Source organism: Conger conger, chromosome 2 (genome assembly GCF_963514075.1).
Source record: "Conger conger chromosome 2, fConCon1.1, whole genome shotgun sequence".
In the NCBI taxonomy this organism is placed as follows: domain Eukaryota; kingdom Metazoa; phylum Chordata; class Actinopteri; order Anguilliformes; family Congridae; genus Conger; species Conger conger.
Window position 1 is genome coordinate 20,092,109 of NC_083761.1, and position 23,508 is coordinate 20,115,616.

The following is a 23,508-nucleotide window of genomic DNA, read 5'->3' on the forward strand; positions in this document are numbered from 1 at the left end:
CATTGAACATCTTGACCATGTCTGCGTGCTTCTATGGATTGATTTGCTGCCCCATGATTGGCTAATTCGATATTTGCACTATCAAGCTGGTATACAAGTCTACCTAATAAAGTGGTCACTGAATGTTTTCCTTGAAGAAATCAGAATTGGTATTATACTCATTATATGGGTAACCACACAGAAGAAGATCAATGTTCTATTCTCTCATGAAGACATGCAAAGACTTGTGTTTTGATCCAGATCATAAACCATGTACTGGCCTTGGCATTAACTAATGCACTTTAACTTTCTTTTTTAATTGTATATTATTTTTTCAAAAACCAGAAGAATTTTCCATCCAGATTATATCACTAAATTATGTATACAGCTAGACCGATCATGGGGTGAGATTGCCTGATCCCCTGAAAGGATATTTTGGGGGTAAATTTACATTTTTGTGATCTCAGCTCTTTTGTTGCTAAATTAATATGCTGCTGCTTGTACGCTCATTGCTCACCCAGATGACCTCACAACTTCTTTTTGAAGTTGAGGCTTATTTACAAATGGGTATTCATGTGCTGCTTGCATGGTGGAATTTCTTATAAGGTCAGTATCGGTCCATGAGGCTAATAAAAACCTAATTAAAAAGGAGATGGGAAGTAATGAGAGACGTAAACAAACTCTCGGAGAGGACATTAACAGAATACTTCTGTTATATAAAGAGCCCTTGGCATTCTAGTAAGTGGTACACAGTCAATTAAAATATAATGTTGAACAAGACAATGATGTGCTGACTATTATTTGGACCATATAGCTTTAATTTTTAAAGTATGTAAGATCAGAGAGATCTCTCTTAAAAGCAACCTTTGTTGGCAGGTTGTGCCATTTCACTTTAAAGAAAGGCTCAGGCTGCTCAGGCTAGCTTACTGCATGGACTTTGATGATGAGGAATGGGCTTCTTCCTAACTTTATCCTTTTAGAAATACGATTTCCCAGGTTTATTTATCGTCATTATGCTGCTATGTGCTGACTCACCTTGGGCATTTTATGTAGCTGTCATGATGGCTCACCTTAGTACTGTAGAGTTTAATGCTTTGACAGGGTTCACGCAACACTTCCCCATTAGCACATGATATAGATAGTCTAAAGTCTAAAGGTTTGAGGCTTAGCTTCGTAAAAAGGACCACACTGGGACACTTTTCCGTATTGATTTTGTCTGCTGTCATATCGTTGTACCATATTGAATTGTATCGCACCTTTGCGTCGTACTATTGGATATGGCGGTGCTGCTATAACGGTATCTCTCATCGCATTCCCCTCTGAGCCCTTTAGCTCGATACACCGACTAAGTTTAAAAAAAACACACACACAAAGTGCCATAGCAAGCACTGGAGATAGAGATGATGAGGTGATGATTACAGCGATGATGAGAAAGCAAATATAAGCCTTGGCCTGGTCCTGGCTGCCAGCCTTGTGCTGCTAACAACCAGGGAGATTAGAGCAGCAGAGACCGATAGGGCTATAAATGAGCCTGTAATAGTGTCCCTGCCTGTTCTTCTCACAATCGTCTGCCACAAAGGGCCCTCTGTTCGCCTTTTAAAGCCATCACCAGCCTTTTATTAGTTGTAATAAGTGACCTATAAACAGGTGCTGACGTCTGGCTGGCAGTCTGTGGCCGCTGTGTTGAAGGGAGCCCCTGCTCTTGGTAGAAATGTTCTTCTCCGCCATGCCGAGCCATCCAGACTGCCAGCTGATACAGTATATTCTCCAGGGGATTTCTCGGACTACTGTTGCTGTCACAAGGGCAACTCGCAGACGTGGGCTTATGGTATTAGTGCTAATGCTCAACAGGGCCCTAGGGTCAGATGCTAACAGTTAAAGAATATTTACAGATACAAGCCTGACAGATGCTGCGTCTCCTGGGAATAACATTTTTTTTGTTTCTGTTTTTTTTTTTTCTTGTTCTTCTGCTTTGGTTTTCCCCCCTCTTGGGTTTCTTCAAAGAGGCAAATGTTTTTGAGCCATTTCCTGCCACAGGCATTTGCAACACCATTTTCTTCTGTGAAGGTCTGCAGTTCACCACTGTTTGGGAGATTTGGGCTGGTAGGGGGTGGTAACTTTCACTTTTTGGCCCCAGGCCAACATTTGTTTGAGGGAACAACTCCACATTTCTTTACAAAATGCTTTAAGGGATAACATTTTCTAGTAACATACGGTAGCTTCATAAAAATTCTCATTTGATAAAAAAACAACAGTCACAGATGTTAAAAGTTTTCTAATTTATTACAGCGAACAGTGAATGTAGGTGGTAATTTAATGGATTCTGTTGATGGTATCTGAAGCAAATTAAGAATAAAACCAGAAAAAATAAATGAAAATTATACTCATTTACAGGAGTGAAAAATGACCAGAGTGATCTCACAAACCAATGAACAGGTTCAATCCAGAATCTCTCGTGTTCCAGGCCAGAGGCCCAGGGCCAAATTACCTCCTCTTTGAGAGCAGGAGAGGCCCTAGTGCTGCTTGCAGTCTCGCCGCTGGCCAGCAGTGGCCGCTATGCTGTAGAACACTGGCTGGCAGCTTCAGTGGCAAAGAGGGTTCCCTTGCTTCCAATCTCACTTCTTTTTCCGAATGGTAATCTACTTTTTGCTGGATATATATATTCATATTTCCCCATATTAGCACAAAAATGAAATTGGTCTTCTTGTATCAATTCCAGGTGGGGCGGTGGTGTTTTCTGCATTAGCATAGTCTTTTTTTCCACACAGTGGACCATCCCCTACAGTGAACATCTCAAGGGCATTTTCTGTTAAATAGAGAGGTAGCTACATTTTGCCTCTCTTCATTCTCCTTTTGGCTATTTTTAACCCACCCCTCCTCCTCCCCCTGTTCCACCATGACCAGTTTGTCTTGTTTTTTCGATACCTTCCATTCCTGTGCTGTCTCACTTCTCCACATGTGGTCTTCATTACAATTAAAAACAAACTTGAGCGATCGAAAGAAAAATCAAATAACTCCCACACAGCAACTTGGCCCACGACATTTGAATTCTGCTTCTTTCTCTGTCATTATAACGGGGATAAAGGCAACCTCTTTATGAGTGTAAATGAAATTTGTTTTCCATCCTAGCCTTGCGCAAGAGAGAGCGACCGTTCCCTGTGGGACCACACGGCCGGCCTTGTTCCGAGACACTGCACCTCATCAACATTTCAACTAGAGCCTTGGGTCTTCCCATTTTTGATGAAAAGAAATAAACTGAGTAAAATACTGGAAAAAAATACATGAAATAATGAGATTGTTGGGTGAAGGGGGGTAGGAGGAGAAGGAGGTGTGGAGGGGTTGTCCCTTCGGGGTGGGGTGGAGGAGTCGGGGGCGAGGGGGGTTGGGGGGTGGTTCGGTGCTGGACGCTGGGGAAGGGGGAGGTCACTGGAAAACCGTGTGGAAAGTGGGGCACTGTTGCGACTTCATATACTTGACGGCGAACTTGAGCTCCTTGCTCTTCTTCTCCCACTTGTGGATGGAGGTGAGCAGCAGCTGCTGGTCCACCTTGCGGCCCATGATGAGGAAGCTGCTGCCCAGGCTGTCCAGCTGTGCGCAGGGGCACTCTGCGCCGTTCTTGATGTACAGCACCAGCTTCTTCAGGTCCTTCTTTCTCAGAGTGCCCATCTTCAGCACCTTCTTCTTTTTCTGCGCTGCCACCAGCTTACGGTCACCGTTCTCCTTCTTCACCTCTTTTATCTTCATCTTCAGTGCTGGGGGGGAGAGCAGACCAAAATGAGTGTTTATTGACTTCTGCACAGCAAACATCCCCCTCCTCCCTATTCTTTGTGTATATGTATATCAGCCTCATAATGGTTTCCTTGCCTGTCATTGGCACAACTCTGGGCCTCATGTCAACAAATGCCAATAACAGACTCAAAAGACAATCAAAAACTTAGAAACAAGACGATACATAAAGCTTGTATATACCTGCACTAAGGCGATTGAATACTCCTGACTATTCAGAAGCAGCTGAGAAACCAACAGTCCAATTACTTTTGGACTCTGTCAAAGTGGTTAGTCTGCACATTAACCTCATGTTTATTGTTTAATTTAAAATCCAATGTGCTGGACTACAGAGCCAAAAGAACAGAAATTGTACCAACTGTCCAAATATATATGGACTGCACTGTATATGACATGAAATTCTTATTATTATTGCTGTGTAGTAGCATGAACAGCATAAATGCCTATGATATTATATATTAATGCCTCTTAATTCCACATCTGTCAGCAAGACTTTCACAAAAAACTTAGAAACTTAAGTCAAGACTAAATATAGTAAAACTTAAGAGTAAAACCTGAAAAGGTCTAGCACCTTTACAGCTTCAAAGACAATCCCCCACATTGTAGTGCTTCTTCTGACAAGTGTCCTTTCCACATAAATATATTACAAATCCTTCTTGTGTTCTGTCATCATCTGTTTCTCTCATTCGCTCGAGGTCTTTTGAACTAGGCGCCGTCCTACAGCGAGAGCACAGGAAGAAGAGGTAGCCTCTCGCCGTCCTGTCCAAACGATCTAGTGCTTTACATCGCCCAAGAGTGGCATCAATCACCCCGGACGGCACTAATTCTTATCACTGGTGGGAGCTGAACGGGGCTGCGCTAACAGAAACTCCCTTATGCCGAGGGGAGACTTCTGGCTCTGCCTCTGTTGAGCTATGGCACGGAGGAACACACTTATCAACGAGCTGCACTTCATAATTCACTTAAACTGTGTTCAGCCTGCAGGTTTAATGCTTGGTCCTGATTTGTTGCTGAGATCCACGTTTTTCCAGACGGACCGCTCATACTGATTTTGAGGGGAACCTAACAGCGTTGCCAATGCAGAATTATGATGACATTAACATGTCGCTTGGAGAGTAATATAAAAATCCCTTTTACTTTGTGCCTGTAGTTGCGCTGGGAATGCCCGTCTGTACCAATCACGTCTTTGATTGAAGGCATACCCCTCTAGCTGGTGTACACCAGTATGCTAAACACATACGTTGACTGAACAATTTGAGGGTCCACACCAGATGGCTACGCGTGTGATTTTTTCTCATGTACACATGGGCTAAAAATCAGACCTGAAGCGGCTCCATGTGGAACTGGGCCTATTTTAGCAGTCTGAGCAGAGCCCTATTCCCAACAGCTACAGTATAACATGGAAGAACAGGCTTTGCTGAGATTAAGCTGCATTGCACATTTATTGGCAGTGTCTTTTCCACCAGTGACCAATGCTGAAAACAAATACTGAAAGGCAAATAGCACACCTTACATTATCTCCCAAATCCTTTAAGAAATGCAATAATCCCCACAGTAAACGTCAAAAATTCCTTTGAATGTTTGTATTAATATTTAATATTTCCAGGCCCACCCAAGCAGCCCATAACCATGTCATGTTTGTCATATTTGTATTTTGTGTTTGATAGTGCCATGAATCATATTTGTATTTCCTAAGTGGTGTGATGCACTCTGTGAATACCTCCTGGGTCTCTCTCAGCTCATAGAGTTTAGAAACACAACCATTAGGATCAAGAAATATGGGAAAAAAACTGAAAAAATTTATTCAGGTGCAATCATGTTACCTACAGTATATACTCATTTGTGTTCAGCAATTTTTTAGCAAAGATCGGCTTCAGAAGACTGAACTTTTGAAATAGGGTAAAATATGAAATGCGGGTTCCTTTTATGTAGTATGCATTAGAGACTGAAACACAGATCAGTACATAATGTCTGATCAACCTCAAACTGTTCCTAAACATAAGCATGATTTATAACGATCATGAAACAAAATGTTATAAAGTATCATGCCAGTCCGTGCAAGTCGGTATTTTGAGTTAGTGTGTTGCTTGTACTTCTTCCAGAGAATGAGTTTTGTCTTCGGTTTTCTGAATGAAACTTTTTTATTTTGTGGGGAAGTGCACTGAACCATCTCTTTGTTATGGAATGAGGCCTCGGCAAAGCTACAGTTGTTAAAACAACTTGGTTTCCAAAAAAAATTTCTAGTTTTTGTGTCAAATCTGTTTAAAGATGTTATGAATCCCCCATGTAATGAATGCTCAGTACTGTGGGCTGATCTTGAGGTTGAGTTCAATTACAACAGATCGACGGTGAAGAAACACGGCAATAGTAGTCAGGTGTAATATTGTGAATAAAAAACCGTAGTATCTAATCATGGGTGTCAAATTCCAGTACTGGAGAGCTGCAGTGTCTGCTGCTTTTTTGTGTATTTCACAAGTGATTCATTAAAGTCATCAAGTGGTGAGACCATGCACCTTGTTCTCAAGTCCTTAATTGGCTGCTGATTGAAAGGAAACCACAAATATCTGGAGTCACTGGGGTCCTCCAAGACTGGAGATTGACACCCCAAATCTAAATGATCTGCTAACTGAATATGCAGTAGTGCATCCAAGAACAACACACTCACAACTCATATGATCATCTCAATCCACAAATGCAGTGTTTTTCAGCTGTCATGAAAAGAGATGGTAACTTAAATGTCATGCAGAAATTCAAGAGGTGGAGAGAAAGTTAACATCACAGCTGTCTACATAGACTGTTGGGTTGCAAAAATAACCATTGAAAGATCCATGTAAACAAGCCACACTAAATTCACTATAATCTGAGAACGTAATGCCTTGTGCAGGCTTCAGTTCTGCATCTCATATATACTCAGAGACCACTTTATTAGGTAGGCCTGTACCTATTGTTAATGCAAATATTCAATCAGCCAATCATGTGGCAGCAACTAAATGCATGAAAGCATGCAGACATAGTCAAGAGGTTCAGCTGTTTTTCAGACCAAATGTCAGAATGGGGAAGAAATGTGATCTAAGTCCATGATTGAACATGATTGTTGGTGCCAGACAGGGTGGTTTGAGTATCTCAGAAACTGCTGATGTCCTGGGGTTTTCACACAACAACAGTCTCCAGAGTTTGCAGAGAATGGTGCAAAAAACAAAAAAAACATGCAGTGAGCAGCAGTTCTGTGGGAAAAAATGCGTTGTTAATGAGAGAAGTCAGAGGAGAAGGGCCAGACTGGTCTAAGCTGACAGTAATGCATATAACCACACATTACAACAGTGGTATGCAGAAGAGATTCTCTGAACACACAACGCGTCAAACCTCTCAGCGGATAGGCTACAGCAGCAGAAGACCAATGACTCTGTAGAATAAGTCTAATAAATACCTAATAAAGTGTTCACTGAGTGTACATCACTAATTACAACATCCAATCAAATCAGGTCACTTATTGATTCTTCCCCCAAAACTTTGTACATGGTGGCTGAAACATCATACAAGAGCACACTATTCAGCAGATTTCATTAACAGTGCCTACAGTTCCCTAATGTTGGCATTATTTCAGCCCTGTTCCAAAAATGGGCAGAACACGGTTGGCCTCTCAACACACTCCACTAAGGAAATGAATTATCTCATACAAAACATGTACAAAAATAATTATTAATTAAAAAGTGCAAAATCACCATGCAAGGCATAAACAAAAGCTTTTTTATAAATGCACATTAAGGTTCACAACCAAGCAAACACTGCCAGGAGAGTATACCTGAGAACCATGGAATTATTTCTGGGATTACTGGGAGCAAAGCACTCAGTTAAAGCACTCAGTCTTCTCAAAGACCACACTCATCAAAAAAGCAGCATGTCAAAATCTGTTTCTCCCTTCATAGACAACAGCCATCTGATCTTCCTCATAACTGAAAAAGGTTATTTTGCTAAACTGGAAACTAAGCACCATCTTGAATGTTGTCGCAGCCCATCGACAGCATTTGTATCCCTATAAAAATCGTTCACTGAGATGAATATCTGGCTCCTACCCTTTATTCCACACATGATGGCTCTGTTGTTCACCCAAAAAGTTGTTCTGCTTTGGGCACTGTTTTTGCATCCTTAGCAAAACAGTTACAGTAATTGAGGTGAATATCTCAGTTCTCTTTGGATACACTGTATTTCATCCTCAGAAAAGCAGTTAATAGCATTGCACTACTAGCATGAAGCCAGTGTGGGACTTTAAAAAAGAGTCTTGTTCTAAGATCTCCACCAGAGCATTATCAGATGCAAGCCCATGACAGAAGCCCATAAAACCCCCCACTTGGTGATGTGAGTGATTACACAGTTTTATGGAAAAAATGAATAAATGCAGTGAAATACCACTGAGTTCAGAACCCCCAGCCTCCGAATGTGAGCATGACACTGCATTAAAATGATAGATGGTGGCCTAGGGATATAGGAGGTAATATTTTTTACCCAGAATTACTAATTGCTGCCATCTTTTTTGGCTGCCAAATTTGACACACAACACTTTATGGGGCGGACGCCACCACTGAGGTCTGTTACTTTGTGTGATTTTGACTAAAGAAAGCTACTCATTGGGGACAATGTTCATGGCACTATGAGAGGTACAACGCTCGTCACAGAGGTATATGTGTCTATCTGGATCCTTCATTTGCTCCAGTGCCATCCTGGGACAAACAAATTGGTGGCTACAACTGTTGGGATTTAGGTTAATTTCCCATAAGTCCTGGGTTGGCGTTAGATAATTACTTTATGTTTGACATATCAGTGATGATGAAGAAGGTGATATTGGTGAGGTGGTGAGGTGAGCACTTTCCTAGTTCCTAATTCGACTTAGCTAATAGCAATTTGTCATAACCTGTCAACTGAAAAGGTCAATATTTCATTTTGTGTCATAAGGCACATCACTGAAGCAAAAGCACAAAAACTAATGTCAGCTTAAATAGATTAATAAAAATAAATCATTATTCACTAAATACTAACCAATGAAACATCCTGAGCTTGACAGTGGGCTCCATAATTATTGGCATCCTTGATAAATATGCACAAAAAACAGTTCCACAATTATTGGTACCCCCTTGTTTAATACTTTATGTAAACATCCCTGGCAAAGGTGACAGTCATGGGTCTTTTCCTAACATTTGTGATCATGTGAAAGAACACATTTGGAGGGATTTTTGACCATTCCTCCATGCAGAAGCTTTCAGAATCATGAATATCCTTGGGTTTATAGACCTCTTCTTCTGTTCAGGTTTTTGATGGGACTTAAGTGTGAAGACTGAGATGGCCATTGCCGAACATGAATGTTGTTTTCACTCAACCATTTCTGCATGGATTTTGGTGTATGCTTGGAGTCACCGTCCTACTGGACAATCTATCTGTGACCAAGTCTTGGACCGCACTGGCTGCAAAACATCTCCAAAACCCACCTCTTTCAACAGTAGATATGAGGTATGAGGTGCTTTCCCGTGTATGCATCTGTGGGATGGAGAATCGTGTTGTGTTTTTCTGAAGTGAGTGAGTACGCAGCTCAGCGGTTTTTAGTTTCCAGAATGCAAATAATTTGTGTGTAGGGCAAATCTCACAATCTCTGATTGGTTAATAAATTAGCTGCACAACACTGTGATATAATCACAATATACAAATATACCACTGACTTCTTTGTTTTAAGTGGAATTTTAAACTGGAGATATTATATTATGAAACGTAATACAGTATCAATCAGCCAATGTACAAGTGAATCATTCAGTCCCACAAGCAAACAATCATTTAACCATGATTGCAGGTTGAATGAAGAGGGCAAAAAACATTCTGTATACACCAGTGTATACACCAGTAGAATTGCAGAGTCTGCTGGTTTTTGTTTTTTCCTTGAACTCAGCAACCAATTCAGACCCTCAAAACTAGGTTACCTGAGTTGAAGGTGTAATTAACTGCTTTAAAAGATCAATTGCTGTGTTACTCAAGTATTCAGTAACAATGAAAACAGGCAGGTCCTGCAGCTCTCCAAGACCAGGACTGAGGACCACTGGTATACAGTGGTATATAGGTTATTGTGAGTTTTGCTCAGAAGCTATTGCCATGTTTCAGTGCCTCTCATGGTAGAAGGTACTTACCAAAATCACTGGCGCAGAAATGTTCCATTATAGCATCAGCCTTCAGCTCATTGTCACAAGGTGGGCAGGCTTTGGAAGCTAAAAACAGAAGAAGGAACAGCATTACAACCTGGATACCATGCTGTAAAATCCAGCTATGCCAACTGAGCTGCTCAAGCTGGTCTAGCTGGGTATGAGCTGGTTAACCAGCTAGTGCTGGTAGCTTGTCTGGGCTGGTAGTCAGAGCTGTTTCTTTAGCATGGTATAATTCACTAATTAACAGATGCAGCTGTAGATGCAGGTCAAACTCTTCAAGGTGAATAGATTATGGGTGCATCCCAATACTGGAAAAATGGACCCTACTTTCCTTCACTTGTCTTCTCCACATATTCGGACATGTGGAGGAAAGGAGGATGCATTCAGTATTGTGATGTACCCTACACCTGTACCGTGGCTACCTGTGCATGCTCAGTCACAACCTTAACGACTGGATGAACGTGCTTATCAAATCCACCTGTCACAGCAACAAAGATGGTTTTGAGTGGAGACCTTACCGATGGGGGAGGGAAGGGGGTGGGGCATGTGTGTGTGTTGGGGGCTGGCTGGGGACATTATCAGTGATTTGTGAATAGGGAGCTGGCTGCCACAGTCCTTGCATTGAACTCTGACCTGCTGTGGCTACGAGCACACCCTGACAATCTCTCCCTGGGAAAGCATCTTAATGTCGCTGGTTAGCAGGAGGGGTTGTCCCTGTGCAGAGTGCAAAGGGGATTGGGGTGGACAGGGTTAGCTGGGACCCCTCTACCCACTCCAGCATTGCTGAAACACCACCTCCATTGTCAGAAGACTGACTCTTTGTTGAGGGTGAAACTTAGTGGTTTGGCTTTAAATGCGGACATTTCCAGAATTGTTTTGTTTGCTTGGCTTCTTTGTTATTTACATAAAATGCATTCGAAATGGGCCAAGAATAGCGAGGGGCATGCAAAGCAATTATTGTCAGTTATGAAGCCACATTCTCTAATACTCCGCTCTCTGCAATAAACATAAACAAACTTTGCAGAATGAGACCTTGCAGCTTATTTTCCCCCAAAATAGATGCTAGCATCAAAAATAATCATCTTAATGAATTTTCACATTACATTTAATGAGAAAACTTTTTTGAAAGCAAACTGGGGAGGACAAGGAGAAATTCTTTCATGCGTTTTTTTCTTTTAGGCCAGGACCGGGTTCCACCCTTAGTGTCAGACAGCCATGGGAAAAGCCAGTTGAACACAGATCTGCAGTGGGGAAAAAGGAAAAGAGCTCCGAAGTGCTTATTTTTTTGTTTAAAAGGAGACGGACATTAATCGTGTTTTGAAATGGGACTGCTTTCTCCCGTTGTTCCCCAGGAGTTGTGGCCTGCACTTATACAGTGCCAGAGGATTGCAATGCGATAAATTCTGCGATTAATCACACCCTTTTGAAATGCGCACTCAACAATGCTAGTGCTGTATCAGCTTTGATATACAGCACCATAAAGCAGCATTCATGAACTGACTAGCTTGATAAACAGTGACATTTTCTGAGCCCTTCGCCAAAGTGAGGAAAGAATTTGTCCATCCAAGCAATCAACCTTCTTTTCCTGCCAATTTTTATACTGGAAGACATCATAATGCCAGTTTTTGTGGCAATTCATTTTTTACATCCTTGTTCTTATCAAATGTTATATAATCTGCAGAATACAGTCCAATTTTCTAATATCAAGGGATGTCTCATAATTATGAGCGCAGCAGGTTAGATACAATATACGCCAAAAGAAGAGAAAACCACTTCACTGAATTAATGTCTCATTTAAAACCTTTTGATTAATGAATCTATACACGAACACAATGCTGCACTGTGTATTGAAATGAAAGGTTTTGCTGACGTGATTTTAGAAATGTTCACTGTCAACATTTTCAGCTGGTACAGCTCTTCCTGAAGTGTAGACATGCATACAGTATATAGACTGTGCTCACACTGTGGGTCATAGGGGTCATTGACTTGGTGTGTGCTTGCTTTGTCCAATGAAATGCTTTCCCTGGGGTACGATTTCAAACACTTATTGACTTTATCCAGAAGTTTCAAATTCCGATGAGATATTTAGGTTAAATGTTAAATGTAAAATAAACTATGCTGTACAGTATACTGTGTACTGTATGTTGTACTCATGATATATTAGTTAAAATCCCAGGTTCCCTCTAGCCACATCGTAAAGCTGTCCTCTAGGGTGTAAACAGGAATTAGCCATCTATAATGAATGATGTTTCTGAAAAAAAAGCTAAATGATAATATTGACTGAACCACATTCCTCCTTTCCTTTCAGCAAAATGTCAAAGACCTTCCTGGACGGCCACCTGTCCACGATGCGTTTACTCTATCCACCGATATCTATTGGGAGAGGAAGTCCTAGAACATTCTGCTCCCGAATACTTAACTAGTGACTTCAGGCTAGTTGTTTAAACACTCTCCAAATTTATGTCCTGGCCACCTTAAAAACTCCCCACAAATCGCAAGTTTTCATGGCTGTTGCGAGTTTCTATTCTTGGGTGAAGTTTACTGATCCAGCAAATAGAGTTTTGGAGTATTTTAAGTGCGTTGGACTCACTGCGCAAATAAAATGCTCATTAGAGGGGGAAACAACATTCCATAGGGCATTTACCTTAAGATATTTTCATCAGGCTTTACATAAAGTGGCATTTGTAAGCATACATCCAAGATTTACTGAAAAATATGATTTTATTGTCCCTTGGAACGTATTCAGTACAGAGCTGTTTTGGTCAAACAGATTGGGGTGTCCTATTGCAGCGGTATCAATACAAAAATGAGCAAGTGACTTCATGCGATTACAAAATACTCTCTGCTTATCCAGCATGAAACAGGCATCTAATCCCAACTGCTGACTTGATCCAGTGGCGTATTTCCCTGCAATGCCAAACAGCTATGTTTGGGGCATAGGTCCCCCTTGCATTAAAAAAAACCAACCAAGCAACAGGAAGATAATGAGAGGTCAAAGTTCATCACCACCCCAATGCCTGGGTCTTGGGGTTATGACCTCTCCTGCCAGAGCAGGCCGAGTGCAGCCTTCCAGGGTGCAGGGGCCTGTCAGCCCCCACCAGGATTCCCATGCATTTCGGGCAGATCGTGACTGAGCAGCAGACGAAAATTTAATTGTCCTGTGGTGGCATTCAAAGACTGGGGCACCGAATGTCTTGCCTGCCAAACTCACATCTACATTGTAGCCTTGGCTCCACTGAACCCAGATTCATTTGGAGCTGTAACGTCTTATTTGGACTTTAAAGCAGTTTATTCAAATCCACGAGAGTAATATTTTGGCAGGAGCCCCATTTTGTAACTGTGCCAAAGCAGGCGCAAGGAGAGTGCATTCTTTCAGTGTTATGAGCTACAGTTTCCCTGTGTGCCATTTTATCTTTTTCTAAAATCTTTTCAGATCTAAGATTTGATGTTGAGGCCAAAAATATTTGTTGTTGAAGAGACTGTAAACAGTGTGTCTCGAGATTTAATCAACAACAATAACTCTTCAAACAACGTTAACTTCACTCCATAAACGTGAAATGAGCTGGAGGCTCAAATGCTCCTTACTGATCTGTATGGTCTATATCCTAAAGTGAGCACTTTATTAGGTAGACGTCTACACCAGCTTGTAGATCAGCCAATAATGTGGCAGCAAGTAAATGCATAAAAGCATGCAGACGTGGTCAAGGGGTTCTTCTGTTTTTCAGTCCAAATGTCAGAATGGGGAAGAAGTGTGATCTAAGTCACTTTGACCGTGGAATGATTGTTGGTGTCAGACAGGGCGGATTTAATTTCTTAGAAACTGCTGATCTCATGCAGAACAGTCTCTAGAGTTTACTGAGAATAGTGCGAAAAACAAAAAACATCTAGTGCGCAACAGTTCTCCAAAAGCATCTCTGAATACATAATTCATCAAACCTCAAAGTGAATAGGCTACAGCAGCAGAAGAATGAGTCTAATAAATACCTAATAAAGTGCGTGAATATTCGGTGCAGTAAGTGAGACTGTTCGCTTCAACATGTGACAAATTAGCTTTTTATTCTCATTCTTTCCTTTGTACTCTATATTCTCCACGCATGTTTTTTTGTTGTTTACCAAATACTGTACGTGGGAATGTGTTAGTTTGCCAATGTCACCATTCAAAATGAAGAGCAGAGACTGTATTTCATGTTTGTTTGTTTGTTTATGCATTGCAGATCTGTTGCTGTTGTTTTTGTGCACATATGATCTATTCATTAAGTTAGGCAATTCAATGATGCAGTTTCGGTTAAACACCTTGCTCAAACACACCAGCAAGCTAGCTAAGCATGCATAGGAGACAAGTGGCAGGTTCAGTTCATTATCAATTACGACCCTGTTACCTCCTACTAGTACAAATGACATTCAGATTCATCCTGGCTACTACATGTTTTGTTGTACCTACCAGATTTCACTGCAGCTTTTCCATGTCTTCCAATGAACACTAATGCTCGTAATGTACGTATTTCCCATTGGAAAGCATGTCTGGTTTTTATTTAAGCTGTTGGTGGCTGTGTATGCAGTCTTGGGAGGTTGGCTATCAGGACATGAGGAAAGAAGTTTATCTTTTCAAAGATAGAGTAAACGACTACTATTCTAACAGAGCCAGAAACCTTCCCCCACTGTACTGCACCTTGAATAGGAGTGTGTGTGTGTTGGTGTGTGTGCGAGTGTGCATGCAGTTGTGCACGTGTGTGTGTTGCTTAGTCAGGGGTTGATCTGTCTGGTGTTGCACACACCTTTGAAATCCAGATTTTCAATTCCCCAATTTTCAATTCCCTCCCCTTTCACTTGTAAGCAGATATTTTTGGAATGTTCCAGAGATCGGTGTTACTTGCAAGCGGAAAGTGATCCATTTATTAACACATACAGGTCATAGTTTTATGATTTATTTGAGCTGCTAAGTTGCGAGTGTTAAAACTTAAGACATAAAACATTACGGCAGCCTGATAAAATCTGTGTGATTTATGTTTAAAAATCCTACATCTGTTTAAACGGATAGTGTACACAGTCAGGTTTAAAATATCTCGTCAAAACCTCCCTCCAGGGTCCTTAAAAATAGCATACTTCTTAGACTTGTAGCTGAGATCCCATTAATCAAAGGAACTTGTATTGTCTTTTAGTCAATTAGCCCGCATGCAAACCCAGCGTGAGACAACTCTGCAAAAGTCTGGGCTATTTTGATTTCTAGCTTTTTCCATGCTTTTAATTTTAAATTTTTGTGATAAATGGTGACTGATATAAACCAGATGTATTAAACAAAATTGAAAGACTTAGTTGGAGTACTCCTACTCCTTTGAAGAAAAACATTAAAAAAGAAGATTCCGCCAGGAGCCATAGGCCTACTTTTTTTTTGTTGGTAAAGCATTTATAAAAGTTATTACATTTTATCTTTGCTTAAGAGGTGTTCTCAACACCTATAATTGCTTGGGTGATATCCATTTACACAGTAGAATATCCAGAGCTTGCCCACCTAAGAACTGAAGCAACAATATTCTGGCTGACAGACAAGCGGCTCCATTTTGCCCCATTAAAATGACCCAAAAGCCAGCAATAATGGCATCTGTGTTCTACGTTAATGCTAGAGCCCAAATAATCGCAGAATAATGGGAAAATAAAAGTCTACCTGCCGCATGTACAGCTACACAGTAGGTTAAACAAAGAGAAAATAGATTCCCCAGCAGGTTTTTCACTATTCCATTGTGGGTCATTAAGATTAAGAAGTGAAATTGGGCATGTACTTTAGTATGACCACATGAGACAGACCTGTTTGAGGAGAAACGCAGACAAGCCAAAGCAATGGTGTCCTTCTGTGCCCTCCTCAGCCTTGTTAGGTCATTTTCCCTTCACCTGCAGTTACATCGCTCACACAATACAATAACGTTCAAGAATTGGACTAATGTACATTTACATTCACTATTGTAGTTGTTACCATGAATTAATGATGTACAAATACATGAACAGACCTTTACAGATTAACTTATCAGTAGTAGTTAAATAACAACTACTTTAGTTCATGCCGAGAGATGGAACATTATTGTAAAGTCCTACTGTTGTATCTTCACAGACAACTGTCCTGCACATACTGTATGAACATACAATTATGTCAGTAACGTGTCATTTTTATTCATACAAGTTCCACATCACACATCAGCAGGTACAGTGATCTAATAAAATCAGTCTAGCCTTTCAGGTCACTTAATAGGATTAGATATTTTTGACACTCGAGATGCAGTGTTCAATGCATTGTATGGTGCAAGATACTCTCCAGACACTAGACAAAATGACAAACCCAGGTAGGCTAAATACCGCTCTCATTATCGAAAATGTTAATGTTCTGAAAACTTGAGAAACACATTACATTTTGGTCAATCTTTGTTTTCTTACTAATTTGTTCAACATATCTGTTTGCCCAACTACGTTTTATATATACCACAACACAGCAATACAGCAGGGAGTTAAAGAAAGTTGCTTACAGGGGTTACAACACATGCAGTAGCCAGTGGTTCGAGGACGTGAGCCAGGAGAAAGTAAGGCTATGAGACAGGTGGCTCCACAGAGTTCATATGAGTGCCTACAATATGTTGTTGGCTCCTGCGGGCTACTGCTCCCAAAGATCTGTTCTTGGGCAGCCCTTGTTTTGGTAATCATGCTATCGCTAGATTTAAGTTTCACCTCATTTTACTCCCCGTGCCAATTTGTTAGGGGCTCAATGCAAACACTTTGTATAGATAGTTCCTCCAACTGTAAAGCTGGAAGTGAACTTTCCTATATTCAGACATTTTCAAAGCACAATTTAAGAAGGATAAAATACATATTTAAGTGTAAAAAAAACCCCACTGCTGAATGGCTTAGATCTAATCTTGCCCTCACGGGCCAGCAGAGCTGATTGTTCCAGGATCAGCCGCTGCTAATGGCATTAAGCTGGGACTGTCGACCATGGAGAGCTCAGAGCTCTGTCCATTCTGCAGGGGGACCCTTTCTATCAGCATCCATCAGTCAGCATGTTAGACTGAAGCACCACCTCACATCTTTCAGAGGAAGCTAGCATATCGGAGAAGTATTGCGCGCCGATTCCCAGGATGGTATTTGTGGGACCGGGCCAAAGTGTTTCTTTCTTTCCCCAGAGTAGAAAGAAATTCACTGATCTCCCAGTGGAATGTGGCTTAGAGATTCTTCTGTCAGAGTGTGACATCTCAGACCAACTTATGCTTTGTATGCAAGCGAACGGCTCCTGATGCCACACAGCCGCAGATACTGTACACACTCAGGACTGTGCGGCGGCAGTCTGCTAGCTTGCTTAATATTTGCAGAAATGTTCCTCTGAGAAGTCAGAGGTGTGAGCCATGTGGAGTTAGGCTGATATAACACAGCCACGGACAGGGTGTTTTTAGAAAGCCAAGACCGATGCCCCAAACGGGAATTCATGTGTTGATTAATAAATACAATGCTTAATCTTCTCCCAGCCAAGTATACAAAATGCTAAATATGTTCAGCTGTGATTTTTAAAGTATTTGTAGGAATGTTGCGTGTGTACCAGGAGCTTGCGATGCATTTCTGCAAGCTAAACACATTTGCTAATTTTTTCAAGGCAATTTAGACACTGATTTTGTTTACTTGTACATTCTTCTCCCCTCTCTAGAATTTCCCCAAAAAATGTAGTGTTTGCATTAGGTGGTCCACATTTCAAATTAAGATCTAAAAGTTCATTGTTTTCTTTTTGCAAACAGCCTTGAAAGTGTATTCACATTGTGTATGTGACAGGGTTCATTCTATACACAGAATAAGGCCCAGTCTGTAGCACTTAGTCGACACTTTATCAATATGTAACTCCTATGCTCAGTTTCGGTAGATTTTTCGATGAAATTTAAAGAACTCTTGTTCTCTTGTGGTATAATCAAGCTCTTGCTCTATTGTCATATATCACGGGGGAGTTAACAATTTAAATCAAGTATTTCAGATTGAGGTGTCAATCACTCTTTCCTTCCATCTCCACCCCTCCTCTCCGTCCTCTCTGCATAGGGTTACTCTTTTGCCTATTCTCTTGTTCCCACATTTTCTTTCACTATCAGCCCATTTTGTCATCCCTTTCCTGTCCTTGGTATCTTCCCATTCCTTTTCAGATGATCCTATACCAACCTCTCAGCAGAACCGACTAATTATCTCTCATTCATAATAATTAGTAATCCACAGTAATTGGCCCTCTACCTAATTGGCTAACCAACTGCCAGACTAAAGAATAGAAGGAGTCACAGCTGGGTCTGTCTCTCTTTCATTCCAAATGAGGGTCTTTCCCCCCCTCATTCTTAAATAATGAAAGGGGGAGAGGTTTTGTTTCTTCCCAAAAAAGCAAATTCTCTCATGTCAGCACTTACTTTCGAATGATTTCCAAATGAGGCTGATTTAAAACAAAACCCCCTTCTACTGAAAGACAGCATTCAACTGTTTAGACATGTTCACCCCTCTGTGAATGTCCAAATTCACTGGAATCATAATGTCCTTAACAGCCATGAACAAAGTATATATACTGTATGTGTATGTGTTCTGCTAGTAATTTATAGTCTTGTGTCTTTAAACTTAGTAACCTATGGCTACATTTTGTAATAAATAAGTTATTATGAATACCAATTAAATGCATTGGCAGATATGCAAGTGATACAGTCAAATTCACACAACACAAGTGAATACAGAATTTTAACTGTGAAAAAACAAATAAATAAGTAAATAAATAAATAACTGTTAAGCTTATTTTCACAGCTCATTAATCATAATGTAATATAATATTGCGGCTTTTTCCCTGTACCTTCATATCAGAGTGTAACAGGATACAGCCTCTGTGGAATACAGTAAAAGACTGTTAAATTTGATTACATTTTTTGTTATCAGTGGAGCCTTTGTCCAAAACATTTCTAGGACTTTCCAACTTCAACACTTTTCTTGTCATCGACATGTTTCACATTACAGGCAGAGCATATTGTCTAGATTGAAAAATATTACTTTATAAACTTATGTAACAATCTAACCGCTGAATTTAAAAGCAATACAAACAGCAAAAGCCCATTCACTTCTGCTTTCAATGTTGTCAGAAGCTTATTGAAAACATATTTATTAAGTATAATACACTTACAAAAAAACTTTTATATAAAAGTTTTTGACTATATTTTAAGCAGCAAAGACCATGGCAAATCAATGTTGCCTCACAAATTGAGATAATTCATAGCTAATCAATAATGAATAATGACAACCGACCCTCAGTGAGTTTTGCCGTTAGCGTGCCTCAGAGAGCATTAAAAAGCAGCCAGTGTTAGGAAAGCGCTGAAACGGAATGGCGGCGTGTTACCTGGCAGCAGCGCGGTGGAACTGCCCGCCGACTGCATGGGGATGCACAGGTCGTTGTCGATGGGGAACTTATTGCACTGCAGCATGTCCGGCCAGGGGAAGCCGTAGGCCTCCATGACGGGCGCGCAGCTGTTTCGCACGGCCTCGCACAGCGACCGGCACGGGTAGATGGGCCGGTCCAGGCACACGGGCGCGAAGAGCGAGCAGAGGAACACCTGCGTGTCGCCGTGGCAGCGCTTGGCCAGGAGGGGCACCCAGCTGCCGGCCTGCTGCTTGACCTCGGGCATGGTCTCGTGGTCCAGCAGGTTGGGCAGGCGCATGCGCTTGTAGCCCACGTCGTGGCACAGCCGCAGGTCGCCCGGGATGTCCACGCACTGCGGCTGCTTGGCGTAGAAGCGCCCGTGGTGGACGTTGTCTGCCTGCCAGCTGTAGTAGTCGTACTCCTCTGCCGAGGTGAGGAGGAGAAAGAGGAGGAGGAGGAAGGGCCCGTGCGGTAGGGTCTGGCTCCTGTGTCTCGCCATTCCTTCTGGAAAGCTCTTTCGGCGTTTCGGAAAACAAAACTGCGAGGGAATCGAGTAAGTTTTAATGGGAGTGAAAGAAAGGGCTGTGGACAAAAAAAAGCCACGTTAAGCTCCCTCCCTAGAATGGTTTCAGTTGTCCTTGCAGCCCTGAAGCCGGCCGGGGCTCCTTGCCTGTGCGCTGGGCTCTCAGATAGCTCTCTGGTAAAGTGTCCGGGAGCCTTTAACCGCTCTACTCTGGCTCCTCTGAGGTGCACCTACTGTATAAAAAGCACTTGATGGCTGTGTCTACTCGCCTCCGGCCCCCTAGCAAGCCCTGGTCCCAGCCCACCTCCCACAGGCCTCCCCTCCACTTTCCACAGTCCTGCCTGAGCAAATCACAGAGCAGAGGTGGAGACTGCACTGTGTGAGACACTCCCACCAGCCCCGCACCCCCCTGCCTGAAACCACTTCTTGAGTCAGTGACAGGCTTTCTTGGAACACAATGCCACTGGACTTTCTTTGCTCATTCTTTTCTATTTCTTTCTCACAGAGGCACGCATTCTCTCATTCACACAAGGGCACACACACACACATATGCACTCATGCACACACCCACACAACTGCATATGCACATGCTCTCATGCGTACATACACATTATCTCATACACACTAACACGCATATTCTTCACATGCTCATGTTCAGCACATGCACACAGCCACACACATGCATGTGCATGCACACACACACACAAACACACACATGCACACACAGGCACAACCACACACGTGCACACACACACACCACACACATACCCAACCACACACATACACACACACACCCACGTATGCGTGTGCACACACACACACCGCCCACATACCCAACCACACACATACACACACACACACCCACTTATGCACGTGCACACACACCACACACACACACACACTCACACGCTCCCCCACTCCTGGTTCTTCCCTCATTAAGGAAGTAAATAGTCGGGAGTGAAAAGTTTTCCTGGCACGGAAAGAGAGTCAGAGCAGCTACAGGTGGTCGGCTCCCTCTGCCCAGCGTTGTATAAGATATGCTAATGGGACCCCTGGGCATGAATAGAGCCTGTCTCCCTCTCTGTCTCTTCCCATCAGTCCCAGTCACACAGAGGGGCCTGGCCGTCGCTGTCTAGGGCATTCGCAGCAGGGGTGCCCTGGTGCCTGTCAGGGGAGTCTCAATACGCGCCTTTCACTTCACCTGCATTCCCCTGATCCCTGGCATTTCACATTAACTGTAACCAGAACGCAGGCCCCTGCTCCTCCATTTCAGCTCTGTGACTGTGTAGCTGCAGCACTGTACTGCCTTATACAGGTCTGTTTAAACGGAAACTGATTTAGAAAGAGCGATGTATGTTATCACTTGGCTGTAATGGACGTCTGTGATGAATTAGGGAATCGCATTAAACATTGGATTTACACTGTGTGAGAGCTATGGCAGGTCGGAAATGACAGTAAATTGTACGTGTTTTGTCTCGTATGGCAAAAGAATGAAAATTTGACAACTGCCTTGTTTCAAGATTGTTAATATGATTTATGTCTAAATAAATTATTTAAGATAGATTAAAATGGTAAATGTACTAGAATTGGAGAGATATGTTGAAGTCTCTCATGTGTAATGGTGGACATGCTTTTGCATGTCGTGTGAACTGGGTTTCACTATGTCAGCAGTTACAGTACACTGAGATCCTCATTTGCTTTTTGTTTGCTCAATGTCAAAAGTGTGTAAGTATGAATGTGATTGTGTGTGTGCGTGTGTGTGTGTATGTCTTTGAACTGCTCCAGCTGTGAAACAGGGTCGCATGACATAATTCACAGGGAAACCTGATTATGATTTATGCCACTGTATCAATTGGCACAGCAGTATTTTCATAGGAATTTCCCTCTATTTCTATTTTCGATGGGGATATCTGTGGACGGAGATTGTCTGTGGACACTGAAGAACATGCAGATAACAGCAAATGTGAAATTGGCTGCTGTTCTGCACCCACGCAGGGGAGGTCTGCTGATGAAAAGGCCTGTCAGTGGAGCTGAGTCGCTACCATGGAACATTCCGGAAGACCGCGGCTTGCAAAAGAGAGGCTCCATCCCTAACAGCTGTAGGAGCTGTATTATGAGCAATGCTGTGGACCGGAATCTCTAATGCCCTGAAGGAAAGTCCGAGCAGAACACATATCCTCTACCCCTGAGCAGTAAAAGATACGCTGAGGATAAATTTATCACTGATACTAGGCAGAATATTCTTCACAATGAGAGTTGTTGATATGTGGAATATCTTACCAGAGCTTGCATTAAGAACAGAGACCCCTGGAGTGTTTCAAATCAGGTTTGACATAGTGCTGGATACATACTCTACTGGAGGCAAAATGATGAGATGGTCTGAATGGTCTGTTTTTGTCGTTGAACATTCTTATTTCTTATAAAGGCCTCTTTATAAAAGAGTAGGGGAGTGAGTGAGTCTGCAGGGTAAAAGCCGTACGTGATCTTTGGTCAGGTGTGGGTGGTGCATGGTGATTCCAGAGATACAGCTGCCAATTCCTAATTTTGGATAAAAATAAGGGAAGCTAATGTATTAATAAATATTTTTCTGAGAAAGACTTACAGCAATCATTTATAAATTTGCCTTGTGTGTTTGATTTATTAAGTTTTATTATTATTCTATTAAGTTTTCTTTGGTTTCATTTATCAGGACTTCTTCCAGTTAACCGGATAGTTCCAGGGAACTGCCAAAAAGCTTACATTTGTGTATGTGCGTAAAATTAGTTTTACCATAACTGCTCCAATATCCATCAACACAATGGGACAATTTATTAAAAAGTGTGTAATGGATGCCACGCTGTATAAAGCCATAATCAAGCAAGCAAAATGAGTATACATTGGAAGAACATACTGTGAAATAAGTATGGCAGAAAAATAAAATTAGATCATCAGTAATACTGATTCAGTCTTTTTTTGTCTCTGGTTATAGCCTTAATAATTTGTTATTGAGATGGATCCAGCACATGCTGGTGGTTGAGTTCCACACGCAATGAATCAATTCAACAACAACCATAACAATGTAAGTGACATCTTCAAAATTATCTCCAATTTCCACAATGGCTTGTGTTAAGATTCGGCATCAACTGACATGCTGAGATGGCACAAAGCGTGCGTTTGTGTTTGCGTCAGAATGAAACTGTAGACGGGTTTTTCTTTTCTTCTTTTTCAAATCTGAACTGAAGCCAGGTAACCTGAGTCCAGATACACCGCATGCTTATTTAAATGGATAAATTACAGCTGGCTGTCATGGGATGGGATGTGAGGTGAAAAGTAAAGCTATTCTGGTTGAAATCGCTGAAGGGCAATCCACAGATGCTGGGGAACATTGTACCATGAACCAAACCTTATGCTATTTTCCAGACCCAATGGTATTCATTACAGGCTGAAATCTGCAGTGGGGGACCTCCGCAGGCAATATGAGTCTAGTCCATATAATACAATTACAGTAGACCTGAGAATGTAGATTTGTGTCGATTCAGAAGACATTGATTGATTGACTGCTCCGATCAAACAAGCTGTTCCAGGCAGGACTCAGCTGGTGTGTTTGACTCCTTGACAACATAGTTGATATGATAATATGGTAGTTGATTCTTGCCTTTGTG

The 23,508-nt window shown here is 41.8% G+C and overlaps 1 protein-coding gene across 1 annotated transcript; it reads right to left on the reverse strand.

Moving 5' to 3' along the window:
* Nucleotides 1-2,243: 2,243 nt before the first annotated feature.
* On the reverse strand, nucleotides 2,244-20,127 carry LOC133111874 (secreted frizzled-related protein 5-like). Its single transcript, XM_061222508.1, has 3 exons — nucleotides 19,324-20,127; nucleotides 9,933-10,010; nucleotides 2,244-3,731 (listed from the first exon to the last, which is right to left on the reverse strand). The coding sequence occupies exons 1-3, from the start codon at nucleotides 19,841-19,843 to the stop codon at nucleotides 3,403-3,405; spliced, it is 927 nt and encodes a 308-aa protein (XP_061078492.1). The 5' UTR covers nucleotides 19,844-20,127; the 3' UTR covers nucleotides 2,244-3,402.
* Between the last annotated feature and the right edge of the window lie 3,381 nt (nucleotides 20,128-23,508).

Bases quoted from the DNA above. Each gene is read 5' to 3' on its own strand.
- LOC133111874 (XM_061222508.1), bottom strand. From the start codon at position 19,843: ATGGCGAGACACAGGAGCCAGACCCTACCGCACGGGCCCTTCCTCCTC. The intron at 10,011-19,323 runs GTAACACGCCGC...TTCTGTTTTTAG, and splicing joins TTCCACCGCGCTGCTGCCAG to CTTCCAAAGCCTGCCCACCT. The intron at 3,732-9,932 runs GTAAGTACCTTC...TCTCCCCCCCAG, and splicing joins TTTCTGCGCCAGTGATTTTG to CACTGAAGATGAAGATAAAA.